General features: G+C 45.9%; 1 protein-coding gene across 1 annotated transcript in view; it reads right to left on the bottom strand.

The window, feature by feature from the left end:
- LOC306749767 (RNA binding protein fox-1 homolog 3-like) overlaps positions 1–4976 on the bottom strand; it is a gene marked incomplete at both ends in the record, with an annotated part of 92706 nt that extends 87730 nt beyond the window's left edge. Inside the window, one exon of the mRNA XM_079233094.1 lies at positions 4887–4976. Within this exon, the coding sequence (XP_079089220.1) occupies positions 4887–4976 (90 nt within the window). The remainder of the gene's footprint in view (positions 1–4886) is intronic.
- Between the last annotated feature and the right edge of the window lie 18844 nt (positions 4977–23820).

Genomic DNA, 23820 nt, shown 5'->3' with positions numbered 1-23820 from the left:
GGAGTAAGACGGTGGGTAGCCTTAAGAAAGACACACACACACACACACACACACACACACACACACACACACACACACACACACACACACACTGTGGAGTCCCCGTAAAGAACAAGGCAGCACTCGCTCACACACCAAATGAAATTTCAAAATAAACGACTGAGCTGTGATTTACAATTCTCCTCCGGGGCGGAAAGAAGTGAGAAAACATTTCAATCAGTCCCTCCGCCTTTGTTATGCCGCCATGAATCAGCTGTTTAAGGGACAAACAGCTGAAGAGAGGAGAGAGAGAGAGAGAGAGAGAGAGAGAGAGAGAGACTGTGAATGACTTCACACTGAGGACACGGTGAGAGGTGCATTCCAAGGCCCGGTGAAATTGGCTTTTTAAAGTTGTTCTCTTCTTCTTTTATTTGCGTCTGATTGAATCTGAGTGAACAGATTGGCTGAGCGACAACAGAGCGTTGCTTTGTGATATGATAGAAATATCTCAGCGTTTTGCCTCTAAGAGCTCAGCAAGATAAAAGAGGAGAATCACACGTCTTGGGAGCGGATGCATCAAATGTAATGAGTCATGAGATCGGAGTCCGGCTTCGAGTGGCTGAAGACGAGGCTGCTGTTCTTCCTCCGTGCTTTACCCCAAAGAAACACAGAGAACACCGCAGTCTGTCTCTTGATGCTTTCTACTTCCTGCTTGCTGCCCATTGGCTCTCACTGGTTCAACACACGTGACTCGTATTTGTTTGGCGGACTATTTTCAGCGGCGGATTAATCCACGCTGCGCCGCTGCGGTGAGCGTTCGTTGGCGGCGGGACGGCGTGGGCATGTGGGACGGAGAGACACTAATGGAGCTCTCTGGCCCAGAGGAAGAGGAAGAGGAGGAAGAGTTGTGCTGCACACACACACACACACACACACACACACACCTGGTTAGTGACGCATTCAGTTTGTTTGATGGCGATAAGAAAACGTAGAATATCACGAAAACCGGTAGTTTGAAGTTTGTATTGTTTTGTATTTATTTATATTCATAGAATACTTTAAACAGTTCATATATTGTTCAATTTGAAGAAGAAAAAATTGCCTTGGCAATAAAAAAAGTATTTATTTAATGTCGTCAATCATCGTTTTGTAATTTAAAATAAAAAAAGTATTTATTTAATGTCGTCAATCATCGTTTTGTAATTTAAAATAAAAAAAGAAAACCGACGAGGCCTCGGCTCTGCAGCCTCACCGGCTCACAGACCCGGTCTCACTGCAGACCCGGTCTCACTGCAGACCCGGTCTCACTGCAGACCTCATACTACATCCTGGTCCCCAGGAAGGAGTCTGCATTGCCCCCCCCCCCCCCCCCCCCCCCCCCCCCGAGACCGCCAACCCGAGTCCTTGGATATCTAAAGTCCCGTGAATAGGAGCTCTGGGAGGCCGTGTGTCACGAGTATCCCCAGACCTCTCCTCTCCGCATCCCTCGCCTTAAACCAGATGAGGGGGGGGAGGGGAGTACAGTCGTAGAAAAGAGATCAGCGTGAGGAGGAGGAGGAGGAGGAAGAGGAGGAGGAGGGGGAAGAGGAGGCTGAAACCAGAGAGCCCGGGCAATTCCTTTCAGGATCCACCGACATAAAAGGAGGTGACCCAAACCGTTTAGAACGATACCGAAGCCGTGTACAGTGAAGTGTGTGTGTGTGTGTGTGTGTGTGTGTGTGTGTGTGTCTGTAAGGGTGGGGGTGATTCAAAACAGCCCGACCAAAGAAGCCACAAAAAAGAAATCAATAGACGCAACAATAACAATAGACATCAGCGCGGCGGAATGCCGTGATAGAAAATCCAATTACAAATCAAAGGAAGGCAATTTTAGAAAACTGGGAGATCTGGAGATAAGTCCGATGCAAAGAGAGAGAGAGAGAGAGAGAGAGAGAGAGAGATGTGACATGAAGACTCCTCTCCCCTCTTTAGACTGAGTAACACCCAAAAGCATCGTCTTAGATAATAGAGTTACATTTACGAGCTCTGCCATATGCCACCCAGCGCCTGGTAAATAGAAAATCCATGAGATGCCATGTTTTTACGGCTGTGAAGACAGCCACTAACTACCAGCAGCAACCCGTCAGCCCCGGCTTGTGCCATAAATATATTTATACTTAAACACGGGGCCTTCGGCGGCGAGCGCTGCGTCCCCGCGCTGTAATTCATAACTCCCTCAATACCCAGCGCCATAACTCAGGAAGCGAGCCGCGAGAGGAGTGACATCATCCTGCGGAGGGACGGAGCCGGCACCCCGCTGGCGGAGGAGAGCGGCGGCCCTTCACCAGAGCCACTTTCTTCTTCTTCTGCTTCTTTTTTGTGTGTTGTAATCAGGAGCCCACAGTCCTCCCGCCGCCCGCGGGGCGTCTCTCCTCGCGTTAATGAAAACAAACATTTAGCCGGGATTCACACCGACTACAAAGAGCATCAAAGGGAGCTGCCTGGGAACGCACGCCCAACACCGCCGCACGCAAATAAGAGGCGAGGTAATCTTTCATGTAATAAACTGCCGTCTTCCTGTGATGCCGCGCGGCGGCCATGTTGGCACGGAAACAAGCGGAGGCCCAACTTAATGCGGCGCCTTATTGGAGATGCAAACAAACGGGCGAGGCGGGAAGGCTATCACCTCAATCTATCCGCCTTCTGTTCTCATGGCTGTCATCTCGGCACGGAGGCTGTGTGTGTGTGTGTGTGTGTGTGTGTGTGTGTGTGTGTGTGTGTGTGTGTGTGGAGGTAGCATCCCACGGAGGAAGGGTGGGTGAAGTGGGAGGAAGAGGATGCCGGTGGAGGGAGAGGGAGCCGGCCACAGTGTGATTCAGAGGGTTGTTTCCCTCACAGCGCTGCAGGGCGAGGATTTACCGCAAAGGGGGGAGGAGGGGGAGAGAGAGAGAGAGGGAGAGAGAGAGAGAGAGAGAGGGAGAGATAGAGAGGGAGAAAAAGAGAGAAAAGAACAAAAGCTGCTGATACGTTAAAGGGGGTTGGAAACAAAAAGGGACGCTTCATGAAAATAGCACACAGGAAGTTTCAATTTTAGCTCCATCTTGGACTTCCCTACTGTGGACACACACACACACACACACACACACACACACACACACACACACACACACACACTCTCTCTCTCAAGAGGCTTACTGGCCATTCAGAGGATTTGGATGTAACAGAATGCAGTGGAAGGTAAACGCACCTAAACTCATGTCCTGCCGGAGGAGAGGAGCTAAGACGTAAAATATAGTCGTCATCAAAATAAAATAAAAACATGAAATTGGAGGCGCTTTAGAGGAAAACAGATTTTTTTTTTCATCTCTCTACTCTCCAAAATACTGATTCACGTTTTAAAAAAGCTTAATCTGAGAGCTTCCTTTGAGAGGAAGAGGAGGATGTGGACCACCAGAACACAGCGAAGAGGAGGAAGGCCTTCCTCCTCTTCGCTGTGTTCTGGTGGTCCACATCCTCCTCTTCCTCTTCCTCTTCTCCTCCTCCTCATCTTATCCCATCCCCGGCTGGCTGGCGGGGTGTGCCCGCTTTGGACAGATGGGTGGGAGGGGGCCATTACCATGATGTGGGGGAGAAAAGAGGAGGAGGAGGAAGACTCAAAATGAGAATGTTTCCATGGCCGGTCCTTCTTCCTCCATCAGGAGCCCGGTGTGTACTGCCCCCCCCCCCCCGCTGAATTAAAGCGTGTGAATAATGCAGCAGACAGACGGCACGCGGCTCTTAAGAGTCACCTTGTTGTTGATTTTTTTTCACCTCCCTTCAGAAAATTGCAGTCTTCAGGTTTCACAAAACAAGGGGATCAGTGACAGAATCAATCTCCAAAGGAGGAGGACGAAAACACACACACACACACACACACACACACACACACACACACACACACACACACACACACGCGCGAAAAAGGAAAATCAATGTTAATTTGCAGAGATATATAATTATTCAAAGTGTTGTCACTCGCCGTGGTCGCCATTAGAAGACTGAAGGGGAGGCGAGAGGAGAAGCTTTGAATCCAGAAGTTTGAGTGAATGTTTTATTTGATCTGCCGTCACCGCGCGGAGGAAGATATTTAAAAGAATAAAACTAAATCCCTCATTTAATAAAACAGATTCATATTTGTTTCACGTCATGGAACTACAGGGCGCTGGAGCACAGATATATTTATTAACGTTTAAACAGCAGTGAAATAAAATGACGAGCATTAATGTACATCAAATTAATACAGAAGGCCTCAAAGCTCCAACTGAGATGTCAAGGGTTAACATACAAATATATTCTTTGTTTTTCTTCTTCTTTTTAATCAGATTAAGTCTTTTTATTTTTTAAATGTTGAGCAGATCCAGTTTGTGGTCATTAGGTGACACGTTCAACAATTTAAGGGACACGCATCCGGATAAATTCTCTTTCTAAATCATTCTTAACGGACCAAGTGAAGAAAAAGTTGTGAAGAAGAAGAAGAAGAAGAAGAAGAAGAAGAAGAAGAAGAAGAAGAAGAAGAAGAAGAAGAAGAAGAAGAAGAAGAAGAAGTCTCCAGACAGGCGGTGGAAGTGGAACAACAAACCCAAACACAGTGAGTCATGAGCGGCTGCGTGGCGTCACAGCGCCGCTAAGTCACCCGTTATTACGCGCAGAATAAAGGAGGAAGAGGAAGAGGAAGAGGAGAGGATGGCGACCCCCCTCCCCTCCCCTCCCTGTGAGGGTCAAGGGTGAGGCGGGTGAAAGTGCGCGCGGGTCGCGGCAGCACAAAGCGAGCGCGAGGCGATCACGTGCCGCGGAGCAGCGCGCGGAGGAATGGAAGGAGAGAGAGAGAGAGAGAGAGAGAGAGAGAGAGGGAGAGAGAGAGAGAGAGAGAGAGAGAGAGGCAGTCTTACCTCGGGCAGGTAGAGGAAGGCGGGCGGACACTGGAGCGCGTGCGGCAGCATCCCGGAGCCGGAGAGCAGCAGGCAGCCCGAGTTGGCCATGGAGCTCAGCGCGGGGGGACGGGACGCTCTGCGCATCGAGCAGGAGACTCTCTCTCTCTCTCTCTCTCTCTCTCTCTCTCTCTCTCTCTCTCTCTCTCTCTCTCTCTCTCTTCGGATCACCTCCTTTTCTTCTGCCTCCTCCTGTTAAATCTCCCTTTCGCTGTCTGTTGTGTCTCTATTGAAGATGATGCGGGAGGCGAAGCGGCGCGCGGACAATGTGATGTTCCACCTTTATCACTATAGCTCTCTCTCTCTGTGTCGCTCTCTCTATAGGGCTCTCCCCCTCGCGCTCTCTCTCTCTCTCTCTCTCTCTCTCTCTCTCTCTCTCTCTGTGTGTCGCTCTCTCTATAGGGCTCTCCCCCTCGCGCTCTCTCTCTCTCTCTCTCTCTCTCTCCGTGACGCGTCTCTGTTTACTTTGAGCGTGATAAAAGCCAACATAAGCATTCAGACACAGAAGGGGAGGTTCTGTGCGAGGAGGAGGAGGAGGAGGAGGAGGAGGAGGAGGAGGAGGGTTAGGGTGGGGTTATAAGTGCTGCTGGTGTGAGGGAGGGGTTACTGATGAAGTCCCCGGTGGATTGGTACATCAAACGGGCCGACTGAACAACAGCAGGGACCGGGTGACATGAGAGCAGCTGATCCCGGGCCAGCAGCTCGCGGGACGCAGCACGCTGCCTTTTAATTGCGCCCCATCACACGGCTAACACACACATGAACACAGTCCCCCCCCACACGGCTAACACACACATGAACACAGCCCCCCCCCACACGGCTAACACACACATGAACACAGCCCCCCCCCACATAGCTAACACACACATGAACACAGCCCCCCTCCCCCCTGCTCGTGCTCAAGGACACACACCGTACCGCACGTATAGACGCGTGGAAACAAAAGCAGCTGTGACGTGACATCCCTCTTCATCTGCGTGCTTCCACTGAGCGGCTACACGCACCCGGCCATGCGTGTGCTGCTGCCGGCCGCACGCTAACCGGCACACGCTAACCGGCACACGCTAAGACAACTCGGGGCTTCCGTTTGAATGCATCTTTTTTTCTTCTCCGTCTTACATTAATTCTGTTTGATGCCGCTTTGGAAGAAGCGGACAAAGAGAAAGCACAAGATGGATTCGTTACATCGCGGGCGCCGGGCGCCCATTACCTTAAAGATGGAGGAAACGTTTCTCTAATCTCCTCCAACACGAGCCCAGCTGCAGAACCTTGATGTCTCAGCAGAGATTGGTGGAACATGGGCCGCCGCCAGCGCACGGCGAGGTGTGGGTGCTCTTGATCGCATGATTCCTCTTAACGCAATCAAGTCAAGTCAATTTATATCCATAAAGCCCAAAGTCACAAATTTGCCTTTAAGGTCTCTGCAATCTCTCCGTAAGACGACGTCCCGTATCTGAGGATCCTCCGGCGCGATGCTATCGCGCGCCACCGCGCAGCGTCGGAGGAACCGCAGAGGGATCGAGTCAAAGGATCCAACCTGGTCCTCACAAGATGATCTCTATCTTCTTGGATTCTTTTTTAGATGTTATATTATGCTCCAGCCATTCAAGAAGGTCTGGTGCGGTTCTGTCGGTGGCTGTTTCCCTGGTTGGAAAAACAACTGAGACAATCGGAGCTCTTTAGGCAGGATTAGGAAGAGGGATGTTATCTTCCTGTGCCAGAGCCAGAAGAATGGCAACGGAAAAATGGCCTAAAAAACAGGCGACAAGCTCGGATTAGATTGAGCAAAGGGCTGCTGGGAACCCGCTGAATGCTTGAGTGTGCTTCTGCAGGCGGATGCTAGTGGATGGGTTTTTGTTCTTTACAGTCATATGCATTGTGAGTTTAACGTCTACGTGAGTTTTCCTTCTCCCCGCCTCCTGACAGGAGTAGGAACCAATCAGCGGGCTTGATGCAGGTCGGCGTAATGTTTACATCTTCAACTGCCACAAAGAACTGGTCTACAAAAAGCCATTTCATAAATATGTTTCATATTTCACCTTCACATCTTGTAAGAGTAATAACGCAACAATGTACTGTAACAACATACTGCAACAACGTAACATATTGTAACAACGTACTGCAACAATGTAGCATAACAATGTACTGCAATAATGTAACATAACAACGTACTGCAACAATATAACATAACAACATACTGCAACAACGTAACATATTGTAACAACGGACTGCAACAACGTAACATATTGTAACAACGTACTGCAACAATGTAGCATAACAATGTACTGCAACAATGTAACATAACAACGTACTGCAACAATGTAACATAACAATGTACTGCAACAACGTAACATATTGTAACAACGTACTGCAACAATGTAACATAACAATGTACTGCAACAATGTAACATAACAACGTACTGCAACAATGTAGCATAACAATGTACTGCAACAATGTAACATAACAACGTACTGCAACAATATAACATAACAACATACTGCAACAACGTAACATATTGTAACAACGTACTGCAACAATGTAACATAACAATGTACTGCAACAATGTAACATATTGTAACAACGTACTGCAACAATGTAGCATAACAATGTACTGCAACAATGTAACATATTGTAACAACGTACTGCAACAATGTAACATAACAATGTACTGCAACAATGTAACATATTGTAACAACGGACTGCAACAATGTAACATATTGTAACAACGGACTGCAACAATGTAACATAACAATGTACTGCAACAATGTAACATAACAACGTACTGCAACAATATAACATAACAACATACTGCAACAACGTAACATATTGTAACAACGTACTGCAACAATGTAACATAACAATGTACTGCAACAATGTAACATATTGTAACAACGTACTGCAACAATGTAACATAACAATGTACTGCAACAATGTAACATATTGTAACAACGGACTGCAACAATGTAACATATTGTAACAACGGACTGCAACAATGTAACATAACAATGTACTGCAACAACGTAGCGTAACATTTTGTAACAACATACTGCATTATTACATTGTATTTAGCTGACGCTTTTATACAAAGCGACTTACAATAAGTGCATTTCCACCATGAGCACAAACTCAGAACAACAAGAATCAAGAAAGTACAATTTCAATGAAGTTAAACTACAAAGTGCTATTAGTAAGTACCATCTAAGTGCTACTAAAGTGCTACTACGGCGCTAATGCAACAATGAAACGTAACAATGTAACGCAACAACGTAATGTAACAACGCAACGTAACAACTTATTGTAACAACGTACTGTAACAACGTAACATTACAACGTAACTTAACGTAATAACATGATTTAAAAAATAGACCCCGCAACGGAACCGAACAACGGAAAAACAGAACGGAAGCTAACAATGGAACAATGTAACAACAGGACAGAGCCTAACACTGTTACAATGTAACAACGGAACCTAACAATGTAACAACAAAACGGGACCTAACAATGTTACAATGTAACAACGGAACAATGTAACAACGGAACCTAACAATAAAACAATGTCACAAACGAACCTTACAACAGAACATAACAATGTAACAACAGAACGGAATCTAACAACGGAAGCTAACAACGGAACAATGTAACAACGGAAGCTAACAACAGAACAATGTAGCAACGGAAGCTAACAACGGAACAATGTAACAACAGAAGCTAACAACAGATCAATGTAACAACAGAACAAAACAACGGAAGCTAACAACGGAACAATGTAACAACAGAAGCTAACAACAGAACAATGTAACAACAGAACAAAACAACGGAACCAAACAACGGAGAACCGAATGAGTAAACCGGACCGTGTCTTCCCGGTGTTTCATCTTCAGTGAGACGTGGCTCCAGCTTCACAGGAAGCAGCGACTCATTAGCGGCTTTCTGTCCGTCACCGGCGTGAGACGTAGGGACGCCGACGGGACGGACACGCCTGTCGTCAGGGTTACGGAGACATTTCCCTCTAAGTACATCACCTGCCGTGTCACCTTCTAAGTTCTGGCGCTCTGACAGTCGTATCAGGGCCCCGCTGGGGGAGACGCTACACGACCACGCAGCAGAATTAACTCACTCCGGGACGCTGCCGCTGCAGATTAAACCGTTCCAGGCGGGCGGCTGACCCGTCATTACACATTCAGACTTGTATTTCATGAACTCCACTGGAAGAAAGAGTCTGATAAAACCCCAGTAACTCAAACCAACCCTCCCCTCCATTAGCAGACAGCTTTATGGCCAGTAATTGTCCCGATTGTTTGATGCAGAGATCAGTCATTGCAGATATGTGACGTGGTTTATGCCCAGTGCTAAAGACGGGAATCCATCTCCCCGTGTTTTTCTTTTCCCTCCAGTCTGTCTGTCTGTCTGTCTGTCTGTCTCTCCCAGTTAATAATTCAAATGAGTACTGCCAGATCACTCCCTTCAAAGGGAGTTGCTGGAATGTTCTCCACGGTGCCTTTTTCTTTGTGTCATGAGAAATCAAAGCCCTCCACCGCAGTGCTGAGATATCCTCAGTCAACTCCCCACGCGGCGGTTCTGCCAATTAAAGAAAGACCAACAACCGCTGCGAACGGCTCAAAGTTGATCACTGGGAAGAAGAGAGAAAAAGTGATCTTAAGTCATTATCCTCCTCATCGCTTTCTGTCACTGTCGGCCTTTTGTCTTCCTCGAGGCGCAATCACCACATCGGCGTGTCAGCCGCACAATAATCAGCGTAATCATTATTACCACAATCACCATCATCATCACCGGCACTGTCAACTCTGTCACGTCAGTCTCCTGAGCGTTACAGAGCGGGATTCACCCTCCCAGGATTTACACCCAGTCTGCATGTTTGTGGATTTGTGCAGGTGTGCACGCGCTTTGTGTCGAGTCGCCCGCACGCCTCTGAGATTCAGCTGATTTGAGGCATCAGAGGATTTTCTTTTTTTTTGTTAATCCCGATATTTTTAATCTCCTCACAGAAAACATCCACCGACATCCGTCTCTGTGTGCAGAAGACACAGCGTGACAGGAGATATGGAGTGCTGCGTCTCTGCAGCCGGTGTTATTTAAATGTGCTCCTCCACAAGAAGAAGAAAAGGCTTGAAAGCAGCAGTTGTAGCAGTAAAAAGCCATCACATGCACCGGGAGCTCCGTCAGCAATAATCAAAGGCGATGCGAGCGGAGACTAATGGGGCCCAAACGATCGGCGGAGCGTTCCTGTTCTCCTGTTTATCGTATGACCGCTGATCAATACGGCCCACTCGCACTAATCTTCATAAGAGATGACTGTTTATTTCCCTTAACTCCCATCACTCTGACAGCGGAGGAAGAAGTACCAGATCCTCTACTTAAGGAGAGCAGCAGCAAAAAGAATCCATTAGTGCAAAAAAAGGGGACATTTCTTCTTCTGCGTGAAATGTAGTTAAAGTATTACATTTTATGAGACGATAATACAACACATATGTATGTAAAGTCTTAGAGCCTTTGGGCTCCATTGACCTCAATCCTCTAAACATGATTGACAGCTAAATGTTTCTGTGTTCACTGACATTTTTGCCCTGTTTCATCATTTAGTTGTCATTTTTCTATCATTGATAATTGGCCTTTTTTTTAAAAAGTGATAGTGCAGCAATTTGGGGAACTATTGGCAGAAATGGAGTATCATATTAAAGATGTTTTCTTAGTGAACAATCACCTGAAAGTAGCAACAGTTGTGTTGTTTGTCTCGTCAGAACGACACAGATGTTTCTACGGTGGCTCAGAACGGACAAACCAAACATCGGATAGTTTCTCCTACAAACACGGGAGACGTTTCTCTTGGTTGCAATCAGCAAACTCACATTTTTCCCGTGAATGTTATTTCAAAAGCCAGCAGTCATGTTTTTTTTTGTAGTAAAATACAGAACGCATCACTTTTAAAATGTCCTTATTTCCCCAAAGTATAGAAATTTAAATGTATTGAGTCTAAAATTACAGAAATCAGTCTTTGAAATGCCCAAATGTGTGTGTTTATTTTAAAATATCAGAGGGTGAAGCACCCCCAGGTTGCAGAGATGATGATTTAATAATATTAATAATAATAATTAGTAACTGCACCGGTCAGATAAATGTATTTGTTAGTGAAGTAAAAAGTACAGAACTTCTGAAATGCAACGGAATAGAAGCAGGAAGTAACGAGAAATACTCAAGTACCTCCGAGGCGGCACTTTGCGGCCCCTCTGCACTCGGACCGCCGGACCCAGCCGGACCGCCAGAGAGCGACCAACGCGAGGGTCACGAGCACACAGCCCAACTTTGAGAAGCTAATATGGAGCTCGTGACATATCCTCCGTCGGCGGAGGATAATTAGTCCGTCCGAGGCGCTGGTGTGATCAGTGGAGATGTGGAGGAGCCGCCGCCCCACCGGACCCCCGGCCCAGACCCCTGGAGACGCTCTGAAGGAAACAAAGCGGCCGCGTGTTGCCGCCGCTGGGTTTGCTGGAGAAGCGGCGAGGCCTTCGGAGGGGCACCCTTGAAGCGCCCCTCTGACAGGCGTCCTCATTACCCGGCATCTCCAGAGTGCCGAGCCGGCCCCGCCGCAGAAGAGGGGGCACGAGGACGGCGCTGCCGGCCGGGCCCCGCGGGCGCTCCGGGAGGGGAGGGTTGTGCTCTCGCTAAAGGTCCGCTGATTATATCTCGGGCCCGGAGCTTCAGGGATCCCCACTAATTAAAGGTTGTGTCATATCTGTTAGAGATAACAAACCTTACGGAGCTCATCTTTTTAAATCAGGGAGTCCGTTCTCCACACTTCTCCCCCTCCCCCATCACGTCAGCTTGCCGGCTGCATTGAAGGCTGACCGGCTTTTCCGGCACCCGGAGGACGGGGTCCCTGTTTAACCTGCCCTCACCCGTCTCAGCGTGCCGGCGGTGCTGCGGAGGCATCGGGGATCCTTTGTCTGGAGGCATAATTAAAGCTCTCGTTCATTATTTCCTCACTTTGAGCGCAGATCTGAGTAATTAGGAGGCAGTGCCACAGGGAGGTGTGTGAGGCGGGGGTGGGGGGTGTGTGTCATGAACAACACCACACATGCCTGCACTCATTTAAACTAGAAGAAAGTCTCCACACACACACACACACACATGGGAGAAAACACACTTGTTCCAGCTCGGCACCAAATGAGCCGCATTCATCTCCCACCTATCTTTGGATGCCGATACCGGGCTGCAAATGAAGTATGCTTTCTCTCCCCTCAGAGCTGTCACCAGCTAATGCATTGATTAAAAATTGTTTGATTAAATGGACAGTTAAGGGACGGAACTAGCGAGGAGCGATCTGTGATCCGTGGCTCGATTGGACGCCGGCGTTCGCAGGCGTTCCAGGCGCCGAGGCGCTCGCTCCTCTAATGGATTTCCAAACAGAGCTGGGCTTTTATACGGCGTCATTCATCCTCATGTGTTTTCGCCCTGCCACGTCTCACAATCACCGCTTCTTTATGGCAAACTAATGCACCGGGTGCTAAGATCAGCAGGTTGGCCGCGGCCATCGCTCACGGAGCCGCGGCCCAGATATTAGGACGCTTTTCTTTTTCTTTTTTGAAAGCTTGCACCGGAGGAGGCAGAGCAGAAAGAGAGAGGAACCGACTGACTCTGCCTCCCACACCGTCGTTCATCAACCCTCCACACACACACACACACACACACACACACACACACCGAGCTTGGACGAGGAAGGAGAGGGAGGAGGAGGTTGATGGAGCTTTATGGCTGCGGACAGTCGACGTCAATACATCGAGCGCTTTACCACCCTCTTATCCAAAGGTCTGGTGTGCTTGAGGCAACAAGGCGCAGAGGCCAGGCTGTGTGTGTGTGTGTGTGTGTGTGTGTGTGTGTGTGATGGGGAAGGGTTTTGTCTGGGCATGGTGGGAGACAAGCGAGCGGGGGCGATGGCTCGCGCCCCGTTCGCCCTCCGGGCCGAGCGAGGCTGTGATGGAGAGCGAGCCGACGAGCGTGGAAATCACATCGGATCAATGAGGAGGGATCCAGACGAGTCGCTCTCGGGGACGACGGCCGAGCCGGACGAAGGCGGGGAGGCCAACGCGCAGGCGGCCATTTTGTCTTCCAGGCGTCTAACGAGCTAAACTGCAGACGGGAGGTATAGGAAGTATAGATGTTTACTTCTGTCGGCATTCAAAATTAAAAACGTCTGTGTGTCTTTATGATCTGTGCATAGATAGTCATCCAACACTCACTAACCAATACACCAATGTGTGAGCATATTATTCTCTGTATTTCCGCTGGAGGAGTAGCTGTGGAGAAGCAAATGAGCACCTGCACCTGGAACGATTCCCAGTAAATCACTGGCTACCAGTTGCACTACTTTACCAGGAAGGTGGTGTAACATTTCCACGGTAAATCCTTGTGAAATGACAGGTTTACAGTGACTTCACAGTAGCTGTGCCAGGGGTTTAGCAGTATATAATAACTGTAATTAACTGTATCTTTACAGTGCATGCCCACCAGATTACTGTGATCTGTGCGGCTGCATCTATTCCAGCTTTCACATTTCCTCTCGCCTCCTGCAGACGGGATCCTCTGAGTTGTATATCAGGTGAGAGTTAGGCAATTATTTATACCGTAAACCGTGAAATTAGGGGTATTTTTCTTGGGCCGTTTAGCTCTCCCTGCAACATCCCTGGTAATTAATTTACTCAATTAGCCAAAGAAATTACATTATCTGGTTATTTAATCAATAAACTCATTATCAAAATGCATTTTTTTTATGATACAAGTTGATATTTCATGAACCAAAGTGGACTCTGTTGACGTGCCCATCCCTGAGTATCGGGTGCACATTTCTTCTTCAGATCTTAAACCGGATCCTTCCAGCTTTAATTCTACTCTCAAGCCCAAACATGAGCTCTGAATCCGGCCATGCAACTTGACTTTGGAGCGTTCGGTTTATTTTTTATAACCCAGAAGAGCGAGAAACGCACACACGGAGCAGCCGGCTGCAATCATGCTAAGCTACCGATCAATAAGTCAGGCCAACGTTCTCAAATCCAATCGTCCGGGTCCAGAGTGCCGCTGCTTCTCTCCTCTGATTGAATTCACCTGTTGTCCCGGGGCTCCGGAATCGGCCGGCGACTCAACGGCCGGAGCGGACGGCGCCCGTCAGCGCTGAGGCCCGGCATCGATCTGGACTCTTAAAGGACACCTGACAGGACGTGCATTACACAGCAGGTGTTCTTTACAGCCCACCAAATGACCCACAATTTAAATCCATCCAAAGCAATCATTCTCAAAAATCCACCAAACTCGTGCATTTCAGATTTCATTGACGTTCTGTTCAGAAAGAAAAAAGCAAACCGTAACCGTGATGGCTGCAGCCCCGAAGCGTAGTCCATTACGGAGCGTGGTGCGCTGACATGGAGTGTGTTCCATTTGGGAGCAGATTGGTCATACCGGTAATGTTCCCTTCCAGCAGGCGCACCCTTGACCATTACTCTGAAAACGGGCAGTCGGGGAACCGAGACCCGTTTCCTCACGACTGAACGCTGCCGCGTCTCCCAGAGGTCAGGGGTCACGCGGCAGCGGGCGAGGAGCGGTACGTCGATACACGCCGACGCACACCGGCCACAGGGGCCACGGGGTGTGTGTGTGTGTGTGTGTGTGTGTGTGTGTGTGTGTGTGTTAAATGTCAAACCTCAAATAAATGAAGGATGTCTTTATGGACGACTTGTTGATGTTTCTCCACCTTTAAAAGCAGTGGGTGAACCCCCTGCTCCTGTTATCAGACAAAAAACAACAACATATTATCTCCAGAACCACATCGTTGTTTTACTTCATTTAAATTGCTACAATACCACAACCCCGGTGAGAAGAAACATCTGCTGAAGCATCATTAAAGTTATTAAGTTTAAGTATTTACGTAAACTCAATTTTTTAACCGAACGACACATTTTTTTGACTGAAACTCCTTTGAACACCCAGATGCTGTGTTCTACTATGATTTCAGATTCTGATTCTTTAGGTCCTAATCTTTCCTAAAAGGTGTGATATTAGTATGTGGGCTGTTAGGGCTCCATGATGCAGTTTGAACAACTCTGTGAACGCTCCAGGAGCATTTTTGGGAAATCTTGCTCATATCGCGCTGGAAGTTCATAGTTATGATCAAAATATCTTTTAAAAGTGATTTTTTTGCAGATATACATTTTTTTCCCAAGACTTTGCTGAACAAATACATACAATAAACACAAGTATTGGAATGAATTTGGGGTTCCTACGACGACTCAAACACAACGAAAAAGAAAAAAAAGTCTAGAGCCAAAACTGGTTCCATGTTTTTAAAGGTTCAAGACGTTTCCATGGTGACGGACATACTAAGAGGTTTCCTCTCTGCAATTCTGTTGTACAACATTCAACAAGGGATCTGTATGAATTGAAATAAAATGGTGGTAAGAATGAGATAAATACAATTGTTTTAGTGGGTTCAATATGGAAGATGATGATTTATGTCCTTGTCTGATTGTCCGTATAGTTGGTTGTTATGCTGTTATGCATTATTTTTATTTTACTTATTTGTTGTTGTGAAAACTGACAGAAAGAAAGACCACGTTTCCCATAACCCCCACTACTTCCTGTCTGAAACCTTTCCCTCACACTTGCTGGTTTGTTGCTACATTTCTTTAATCTTTGCCAAATATCCGTTCGCTTCCAGCATCATCAATTTTGGGGGTGTGGCCTGTTGGTCGGACAAAACAAGCACTTCGAAGGCTCCGGTGACCATAATTGGCATTTTCCCTGGTTTTGGAATTGATTTTCAGCCGTTATTGATCCCAGGAGAAGCCCTTAGAGGCCTCGCCCCGATCTATCAGGTCTCTTATTGGCCCGCGTCCTTCCCTGCATCCTGAGATCCCTGTTGGTCCACATTCATACATAAAGGTGATCGAGCCTCTGCAGCCAGGGCTCCTAAACGGTGGAACGACCCGCCGAGGAGATCAGGGCTTAACATCACTTTTTAAAACCCCACTTCTTTTAGAAATTGCTTTTCTTTGATTTCATGACATTTTAGTTTGTATCACTCGGTTTGTTTTATGTGTTTAGTTTGTGGCTTTTAGTTCATTTCATCCTCTGTGTTTTAAATGTGTTTAAAAGCTCAATATAAATGAAGTTAAATACATTTTTATTTAATTACTCAGCAGATGAATTGACGCTAAAAAACGATCCATAGTTCCATCGCTTATCTTTCGCTCCTTCAAAACATCTGAACGGCCAGAAACCGCTCAAAGTGGATCCGCATCAATGGATCCTCTAATCAATGGATCCTCTAATCAATGGATCCTCTAATCAATGGATCCTATAATCAATGGATCCTCTAATCAATGGATCCTCTAATCAATCGACCACGAAGTGAGAATGTGACAAAATGAAAGGTATCGGTGGTTGAAGAGCTCGTCCCTTTGGGTTCAGCGCCGGGCCGGATCCGGCGGCTGGAATCTAAATCTTCAGCGTCCTCCGCTTTGTTCCTTCTCATCGTTATATTTTTATGGAGCTTATTCTTTTTTCTACCAGTGTCTTTTATTTTTACTAAAGAGGCTCTGAATACAGGTCTGGCGGCCGTGTTTCCCTCAGCGCGCTGGATGAACGGGCGGCTCGGTGCCGACACCCGCCGGGCCGTGAAACCTCCATGGAGAGCCCCGAGCGTCCGCTGGTGTTACCCAAGATGCAACCCGGCCTCTGACCACATCACCACCAACAACAACAACAACAACAACAACAACAACAACCCGCCTGCATTGCTTCCGTGCCGCCGCCATCAACACGTCGCTACGGGGAACCGTTGCTCGGATACACATTGTCCACGGACATCTTCCCCCGAAACCCCGGCGGCTCGAAGAGGGAAAGTGTTTTTTTTCCTGTTGAACTTCTGCCCCGAGGACGCGGAAGAAAAGTGAGCGTAATATCTCCGAGTGGGAGTCATGGATGTAATATCACAGCGGACCCTGCTCCAAAAGCAGACTGAGCGAGTGCTGTATGAAACTGTAAATCATAGCTGGTTTTATGAAAAAAAGTGAAATATATGGTTTGGTACATGAAAAAATTAAAATGTCACAGATGTGCGCAAATGTGCCCCAATGCAAATGTTGGAGTCCTCTCCTGAATGTTCTCTGTTCTAAACCCTCTCTAACTTTGTTCTGCTTCACTTTATCAAAGTCAACCTTTGCAGAGAGAATGTTCACATATTGTGTTATGATTTGGGTTAGAGAATGTTCACATATTGTGTTATGATTTGGGTTAGAGAATGTTCACATATTGAGTTATGATTTGGGTTAGAGAATGTTCACATATTGAGTTATGATTTGGGTTAGTGAATGTTCACATATTGTGTATGATTTGGGTTAGAGAATGTTCACATATTGAGCTATGATTTGGGTTAGTGAATGTTCACATATTGATCTATGATTTGGGTTAGTGAATGTTCACATATTGTGTTATGATTTGGGTTAGTGAATGTTCACATATTGTGCTATGATTTGGGTTAGAGAATGTTCACATATTGAGCTATGATTTGGGTTAGAGAATGTTCACATATTGAGTTATGATTTGGGTTAGAGAATGTTCACATATTGAGCTATGATTTGGGTTAGAGAATGTTCACATATTGAGCTATGATTTGGGTTAGAGAATGTTCACATATTGAGTTATGATTTGGGTTAGAGTTGGACCTTACAGCTGCATCATTTCAAAGAAATAATCATCCTGAAAGTGATTTTTTTATAGTCGGACCTGAAACCTTTACATTTTTTCTGTGTGTCATCTTCATTTACTCTTAACCAGTAACATATAGACTGATATTTACACTTCTGAACTACATCTCACATGTGTACCTATTTATTATAACACCAACATTATTCAAACAGCCCTAGTGGTTGCAGAGATACACCCTTTTTAGTTTGGGGATGACATTTAGAGGAAAGGGCCTAACTCAAGGTGTTCTCTTGGTTAAAAAAAGACGCCTTCTTTTAGTCGCCCCGTCGAGGTTCTCTGGTGTCAAACTCTGCGAGGGCAGAGCGTTGTAAACACACGTGTGTACTACGAAAACGTTAAAGCGCGCCGCCCTCGGCGAGAGGGATCGTTTCCCGCCGGTCGTGCGTGTCCGCCGCGATCCGTCCCGCTCTTGTCGCCGTATTACTTCCTGTGACGCTCACTCGCTCTTTCCCTAATGCTTCTCTTTTCCCTCCCCAGCCTCTAAATGCTATCTGTCAGTAGGTGTTGCAGGACCGATAGAAGGCTCGTCCGTCGCCGTTCTCATTACAGCGGGGGGACAAAAACCCCGGCGAGCGCGGTAACCTTTCATGGAGACGGAGGGGAGGGGCGGCGCCCGCACGGAGCCGGCACCTCCGTCTACTTGACATAACCCTATTACCGCTTCCTTAATTTGTCCCGCCGTGACAACTCGCAGCCAAAGAAACGGTTAAAAGAATGAGTGAACAAAAGCTGCATTGCATTATGGGGGACGGGGCGGGGAGGGAGTTGTTGAGGGCGCAAGACAATGGGGAGGCAGAGCTGATGCATCAGCCATATTGGATCATTTCTAAAACGCAACACATTATCCGGAGGTGGGCCCCGATATTCTCCACTTAACGGATGTCTGCGCGCCTCAAAGGGCTCTGGACTCTCGTCGTTCATCCGTTAGCTTCCCCGCCGCAGACGAGCCGATCAGCTGCGACTCGATCGATAGAGTTTGTCGGCAGTTCACAAAAAAAAAGAAAAACAAGCTCAGAAACGGCGCTAATGTTTTATTCCGTTCTGGTTTTCCCTCGCGAGGACGTCTGCTTTCTGTTCAATGTAATAACGCGTTCTTCCCTCATTTGATATTTACAACAAACAAGTAACACCCAGGCTCTGAAGAAAAGTCTTCTTCTTTGTTTCCCCGCCCCAAAATCTGTTTGTACAAAACATGATCAAAGCGGCGCAGACGGAGAGCCGAGCGCACCTCGGCACGGAGAGACGGCGTCCTCAGAAAAGAAGTCGCTAAATGACTTGCAAAATGAGTAACAGCTTCAAAATGGCTGATAATGGGGAGCCGCTGGAGGACGAGCGCGCTGGAAGCGCCAGACAAACGTGACACTAAATCCCTGCATTTGGCACAAACTAAGTAAACAAAAAGTGTTGATAAAAGGAAGCCGGAGCAATCTGCTTTTGTGCGTAGAATTGACAGAAAGAAGAAGAAGAAAGGAGGAAGGCTTTCCGCCCCACGTTCGGGCTCAGGCGCATCCCCAGGAGAGGCAGACAGACTTCTGTAATCGCACACGACTGCCTCCAGCTAATACGCTGCGACATCTCAAATGTCCATTGTCATAATCTGTATCACCAAGCGATCTCACAAAAGACTGAATTAACCTAAATGCAGCTCCGTACAGTTTTGTATTATTTTACACTTTCACTGCGCTCGTCTCTCTGAAGCTCACAACCTGCCGGGTTTCCTCCTCAACAATTGGCAGAAACTACACCTTTCATCACAGCCAGAAGCTGAAAAAAACTGCATCATTGTCAGATGTTCATGTTTCCCACGGTCCCTGAACACATAGAAAAAGCAGCAGAAACGAAGCTTGACATTGTGATTTTTATTCATTCGTCATGTCTCATTTTAAATCTTTCTCCGAATGAACTGCTTGCTTTCTCCAGATCCCGTAAACATTTCACTCTGACCTCATCGTGACCGACTCGCCTGAGAGAACAGTCACATGACCCAACAGTCACATGACCCAACAGTCACATGACGTGGACTGAACCGCAAGCAGTTCAATGAATATAGAATATAGTACGTATGAGCCTCCAGTTTTATTTCCAGCATTGGAAACACTTGTGGACACTTAGAGAAATGTTGTATATATACGAGATATATATATATATATATATATATATATATATATATATATATATATATATATATATATATATATATATATATATATATATGTATATAAACATATATATGTATTTATATATATATATATATATATATATATATATATATATATATATATATATATATATATATATATATATATATATGTATTTATATATACATATCTATATATATGTATTTATATATACATATCTATATATATATATGTATTTATATATACATATATCTATATATATATATATACAAAATGTATATATATCTACATATATATATATATATATATATATATATATATATATATATATATATATATATATATATATATATATATATATATGTGTGTGTGTGTGTGTGTGTGTGTGTGTGTGTGTGTGTGTGTGTTTAAGTACGAAGAGCAAAGTGAAACCGGAGTCAACTTCCATGTACGTGCAAACGTACATGGCCATTAAAGCTGATTCTGATTCTGGATAGTACCCCCTAACTAACGCAAAGTATTTTAGTATTTTGATTGGAAAAAAGATGTAATACACAGCGCAGTGTCTTATTTAATATAAATATATACAATTCAGTTTAAGAACTTACACTTATATTACTGAATATTTATTAAATAACCATTTTTAAACCATTTTTAAATTGGTGCTAATTTTAAATATAATATAATAATTGTATTTATAAAGCACATTTCCCAGACAAAAGAGGTCACAAAGTGCTGTACAGTTTAAAAAACACATTAAAAGATGGAGTACAAACAAACATAATAAAACAAGTAGTAGAAAATAAAATAAATAAAAACAGATACAAATAAAAACATGTATATAAATATATATGTTAAATCTCAAGTACCGTACCAGGACCCCCATGACCGCTGACCTCGGTAGATCGCATCGCTAATGGAGCCGTAAAGAGAGACGCATGTTCATTCACACTGCGACCGTCGGCCCGCCCACTTTTTAGCGGTCCAATCAAATGCAAAGGATTTGATTAAAAAGATGGCGAAACACTTGAAATGTTGGAATATTTTCCAACCTTTATATCATATTACATTACAGTAATAGGAAGTGTTTCGCCCTGAAAGACGCTCTAACTTCCGTTCCACTAATTCAACTTTTACGCGCAGAACTTGAGCTCGTCCTCCTGCGTGTAGTTCTGCTTTCCTTGAAGTGAAAGAGGTGAACACGTCTTCCTCCTCTGAGTGTTTTATGTATCCGGGAGCAGCAACAGCGGCGTGTTTGGAATTCTTATTCGAGGAGAGAAAATGAATAGAAAAACACCCAGAAAGAGTAATAATGGCCTCTGTGGCTAAACAGACTTGGAGCAGCAGTATTTTTGCGAGCAGCATTGTTTTTTGTATGTTTGCGAAGAAGAAGAAGCGCGAAGAAGCGACGCGCTCTACATACAAGTGAGACGGGAGAGTTTCCCACCGTCAACCGGCCCTCGAACCCCCGGTGTCCGTGGCGCGGGATGACCCCCCTCCCGGCCTCTGATCCGGGCGGCGGCGGCGTGGGTGTGGGCTGCAGCTGTCTGTGTGAGAGATTAAAGGCCCGTATCGATCCGCCAGCTCATGCATTTTGCATGAGGGAGACACTGTCAAAGAGGCCTCTCAGAGAAAAAAGAGAAACTAGCAGAGGGAGAGAGTTCTAGAAAATATGCTGAACTCTGTGAAAAATCTTAATGTTGAAGTGCTATGCATGTAAACTCGCTTTTATGTATTGGATTGTCCGTGAACTCTCATCGACCCGAGGTATTACTCGTTTTTCATCCCCACACCACCGGCGCCGCCGTCTTCTCCTCCTCCATTTTTTTTGGGGGGTTGTTGAGTTGGAATGTGAAAAACAACCCCCCCCCCCAAAAAAAAAAAAAAAAAAAAAAAAGCAACACTGGCAGCCAGAGACTGTCTAATGGCGGCAGTGAGTCTGTTGGAGAATTCTCAAGTAGAGTGTGAATTATTTAGGATGTGTGGCGAGTGTGCAGAGCATGAAGCCACCCCGCCCGGCAACCGGCAGCAGAGTGGCCGAGAGGATCCGGTGCGTGTGAGGGTCTCCGGGGTCTCCGGGTTCTCCGGGGTCTCCGGGTTCTCCGGGGTCTCCGGGGTCTCCGGCGTCTCCACGCCGGCCGGCGGGTTCCGCTTCCAGGAGGAGATCTTAGAAGAGTTGCGCAAAAACAAATATATATATTTGGAAGAAGAAAAAAAATCATAATTTGCTCACGTGTGCCAACACTTAAAGTGAGGCAGAGAGAACCTATTTGACCTATTTACAGCCGCCCTCCTCCCATGATGCAGCTGGTTATTATCATCAACATTTGATGCAGGTCATCATGCATGTTTTAAAGAACGGAGCCAGGAACCGGTCTGAGAGGCTGCACCTGTCCATCACACCTGAACGACCCGATAACCAGGCAACAGCAATCAATCTGTGTGTGTGTGTGTGTGTGTGTGTGTGTGTGTGTGTGTGTGACACTATCACAGGAGGTTTTGTGCGTGGAGGTGATTATAAACACGGCGGTTAAAAACAGGGACGGGTTGTCATCGCTAGCAAATGATGACGCCGCACACCGGTAGACAAGATGAGATCTGTGTGTGTGTGCGTGTGTGTGTGTGAGGATCAGACACACACACACATGCTGTGCATGCTGTATGTGTGTGTGTGTGTGTGTGTGTGTGTGTGTGTGTGTGTGTGTGTGTGTGTGTGTGTGTGTGTGTGTGTGTGATCAACTATTCAGGCCTTCGCTGTATGAACTGATATGTGTGTGGACACTCCTCACTCGGGTTACATATCCAACACAAGACTGCAACTGATGATTATTTAAATTATCTTCTCCTCTTTGATTAATCAATTAATTGTTTCGTCAATGAAACGTCAGGAAGTAGCGGACGCCGGCGCTTCGTTGCTAGCCAATTAAAAAGATAAGTCACTCCTCCTCTTATCACAGAGAGGCTGCAGCTAATGGTTGTCAATTAACCAGCGGGTTTGTTTCCGTGTGTGTGTGTGTGTGCGTGTGTGTGTGTGTGTGTGTGTGTGTGTGTGTGTGTGTGTGTGTGTGTGTGTGTGGAAAGAAAAATTACTCCAATCACACTACATTACATTAAAAACATTCAGCGTCCGTTCAAGGAATTATATTAATATTCAAGATGGAAGAATCTTATTTCATCTATTATTTCATCTATTTCATCTGCTCATTGGGGACACGTTGATATGCACCTGTTCATACACCTGTTCATATACCTGTTTATATACCTGATTACACACCTATTCATATACCTGATTACACACCTGTTCATACACCTATTCATATACCTGTTTATATACCTGATTACACACCTATTCATATACCTGTTTATATACCTGTTCACACACCTGTTTATATACCTGTTCATACACCTGTTCACACACCTGTTCATATACCTGTTTATATACCTGATTACACACCTGATTATACACCTGTTTATATACCTGTTCACACACCTTTTCACACACCTGTTCACACACCTGTTCACACACCTGCTCACACACTTTACGTGACAATTAAGTCAACGTTTGTGATAATATTGCTAGAAAAGTTGCGTTACTAAATTATGGAAGTTACGTAGCAAATAAGTCTGTTTGGGTTAAGATAACTATGAAAGTCACATTATTTAAGTACAGAAATGACGTAACAAATAAGTCACCAGTTACGGTCAGGTGTTTTTGGCCCCGCCCATCCCCCCCTGAAGCTCCGCCCACGTGGGCTTTGTCGACGCCACCTGTCCGGCTCACGGCTGCGTGGATTATATGAACAACACGCGTTACTTTTCATATGAGCCATAAAGGCCTGCTGTATTACTGCTGCATATGCTGTATATGCAGGATGTGGGGGGTAATTTTCATCAACATAAAAAAGAAAATATCAAAGCATTTAAGTAGATTGTACACACACACGTCCTGGAAGCTTGATCTCACTAATCTACAAATGGCTTC

The sequence above is a fragment of the Taurulus bubalis genome, assembly GCF_910589615.1.
Source record: "Taurulus bubalis genome assembly, chromosome: 17".
Lineage (NCBI taxonomy): Eukaryota > Metazoa > Chordata > Actinopteri > Perciformes > Cottidae > Taurulus > Taurulus bubalis.
The sequence above is the reverse complement of the archived record's forward strand: the minus strand, read 5'-3'. Positions and strand labels throughout refer to the sequence as shown.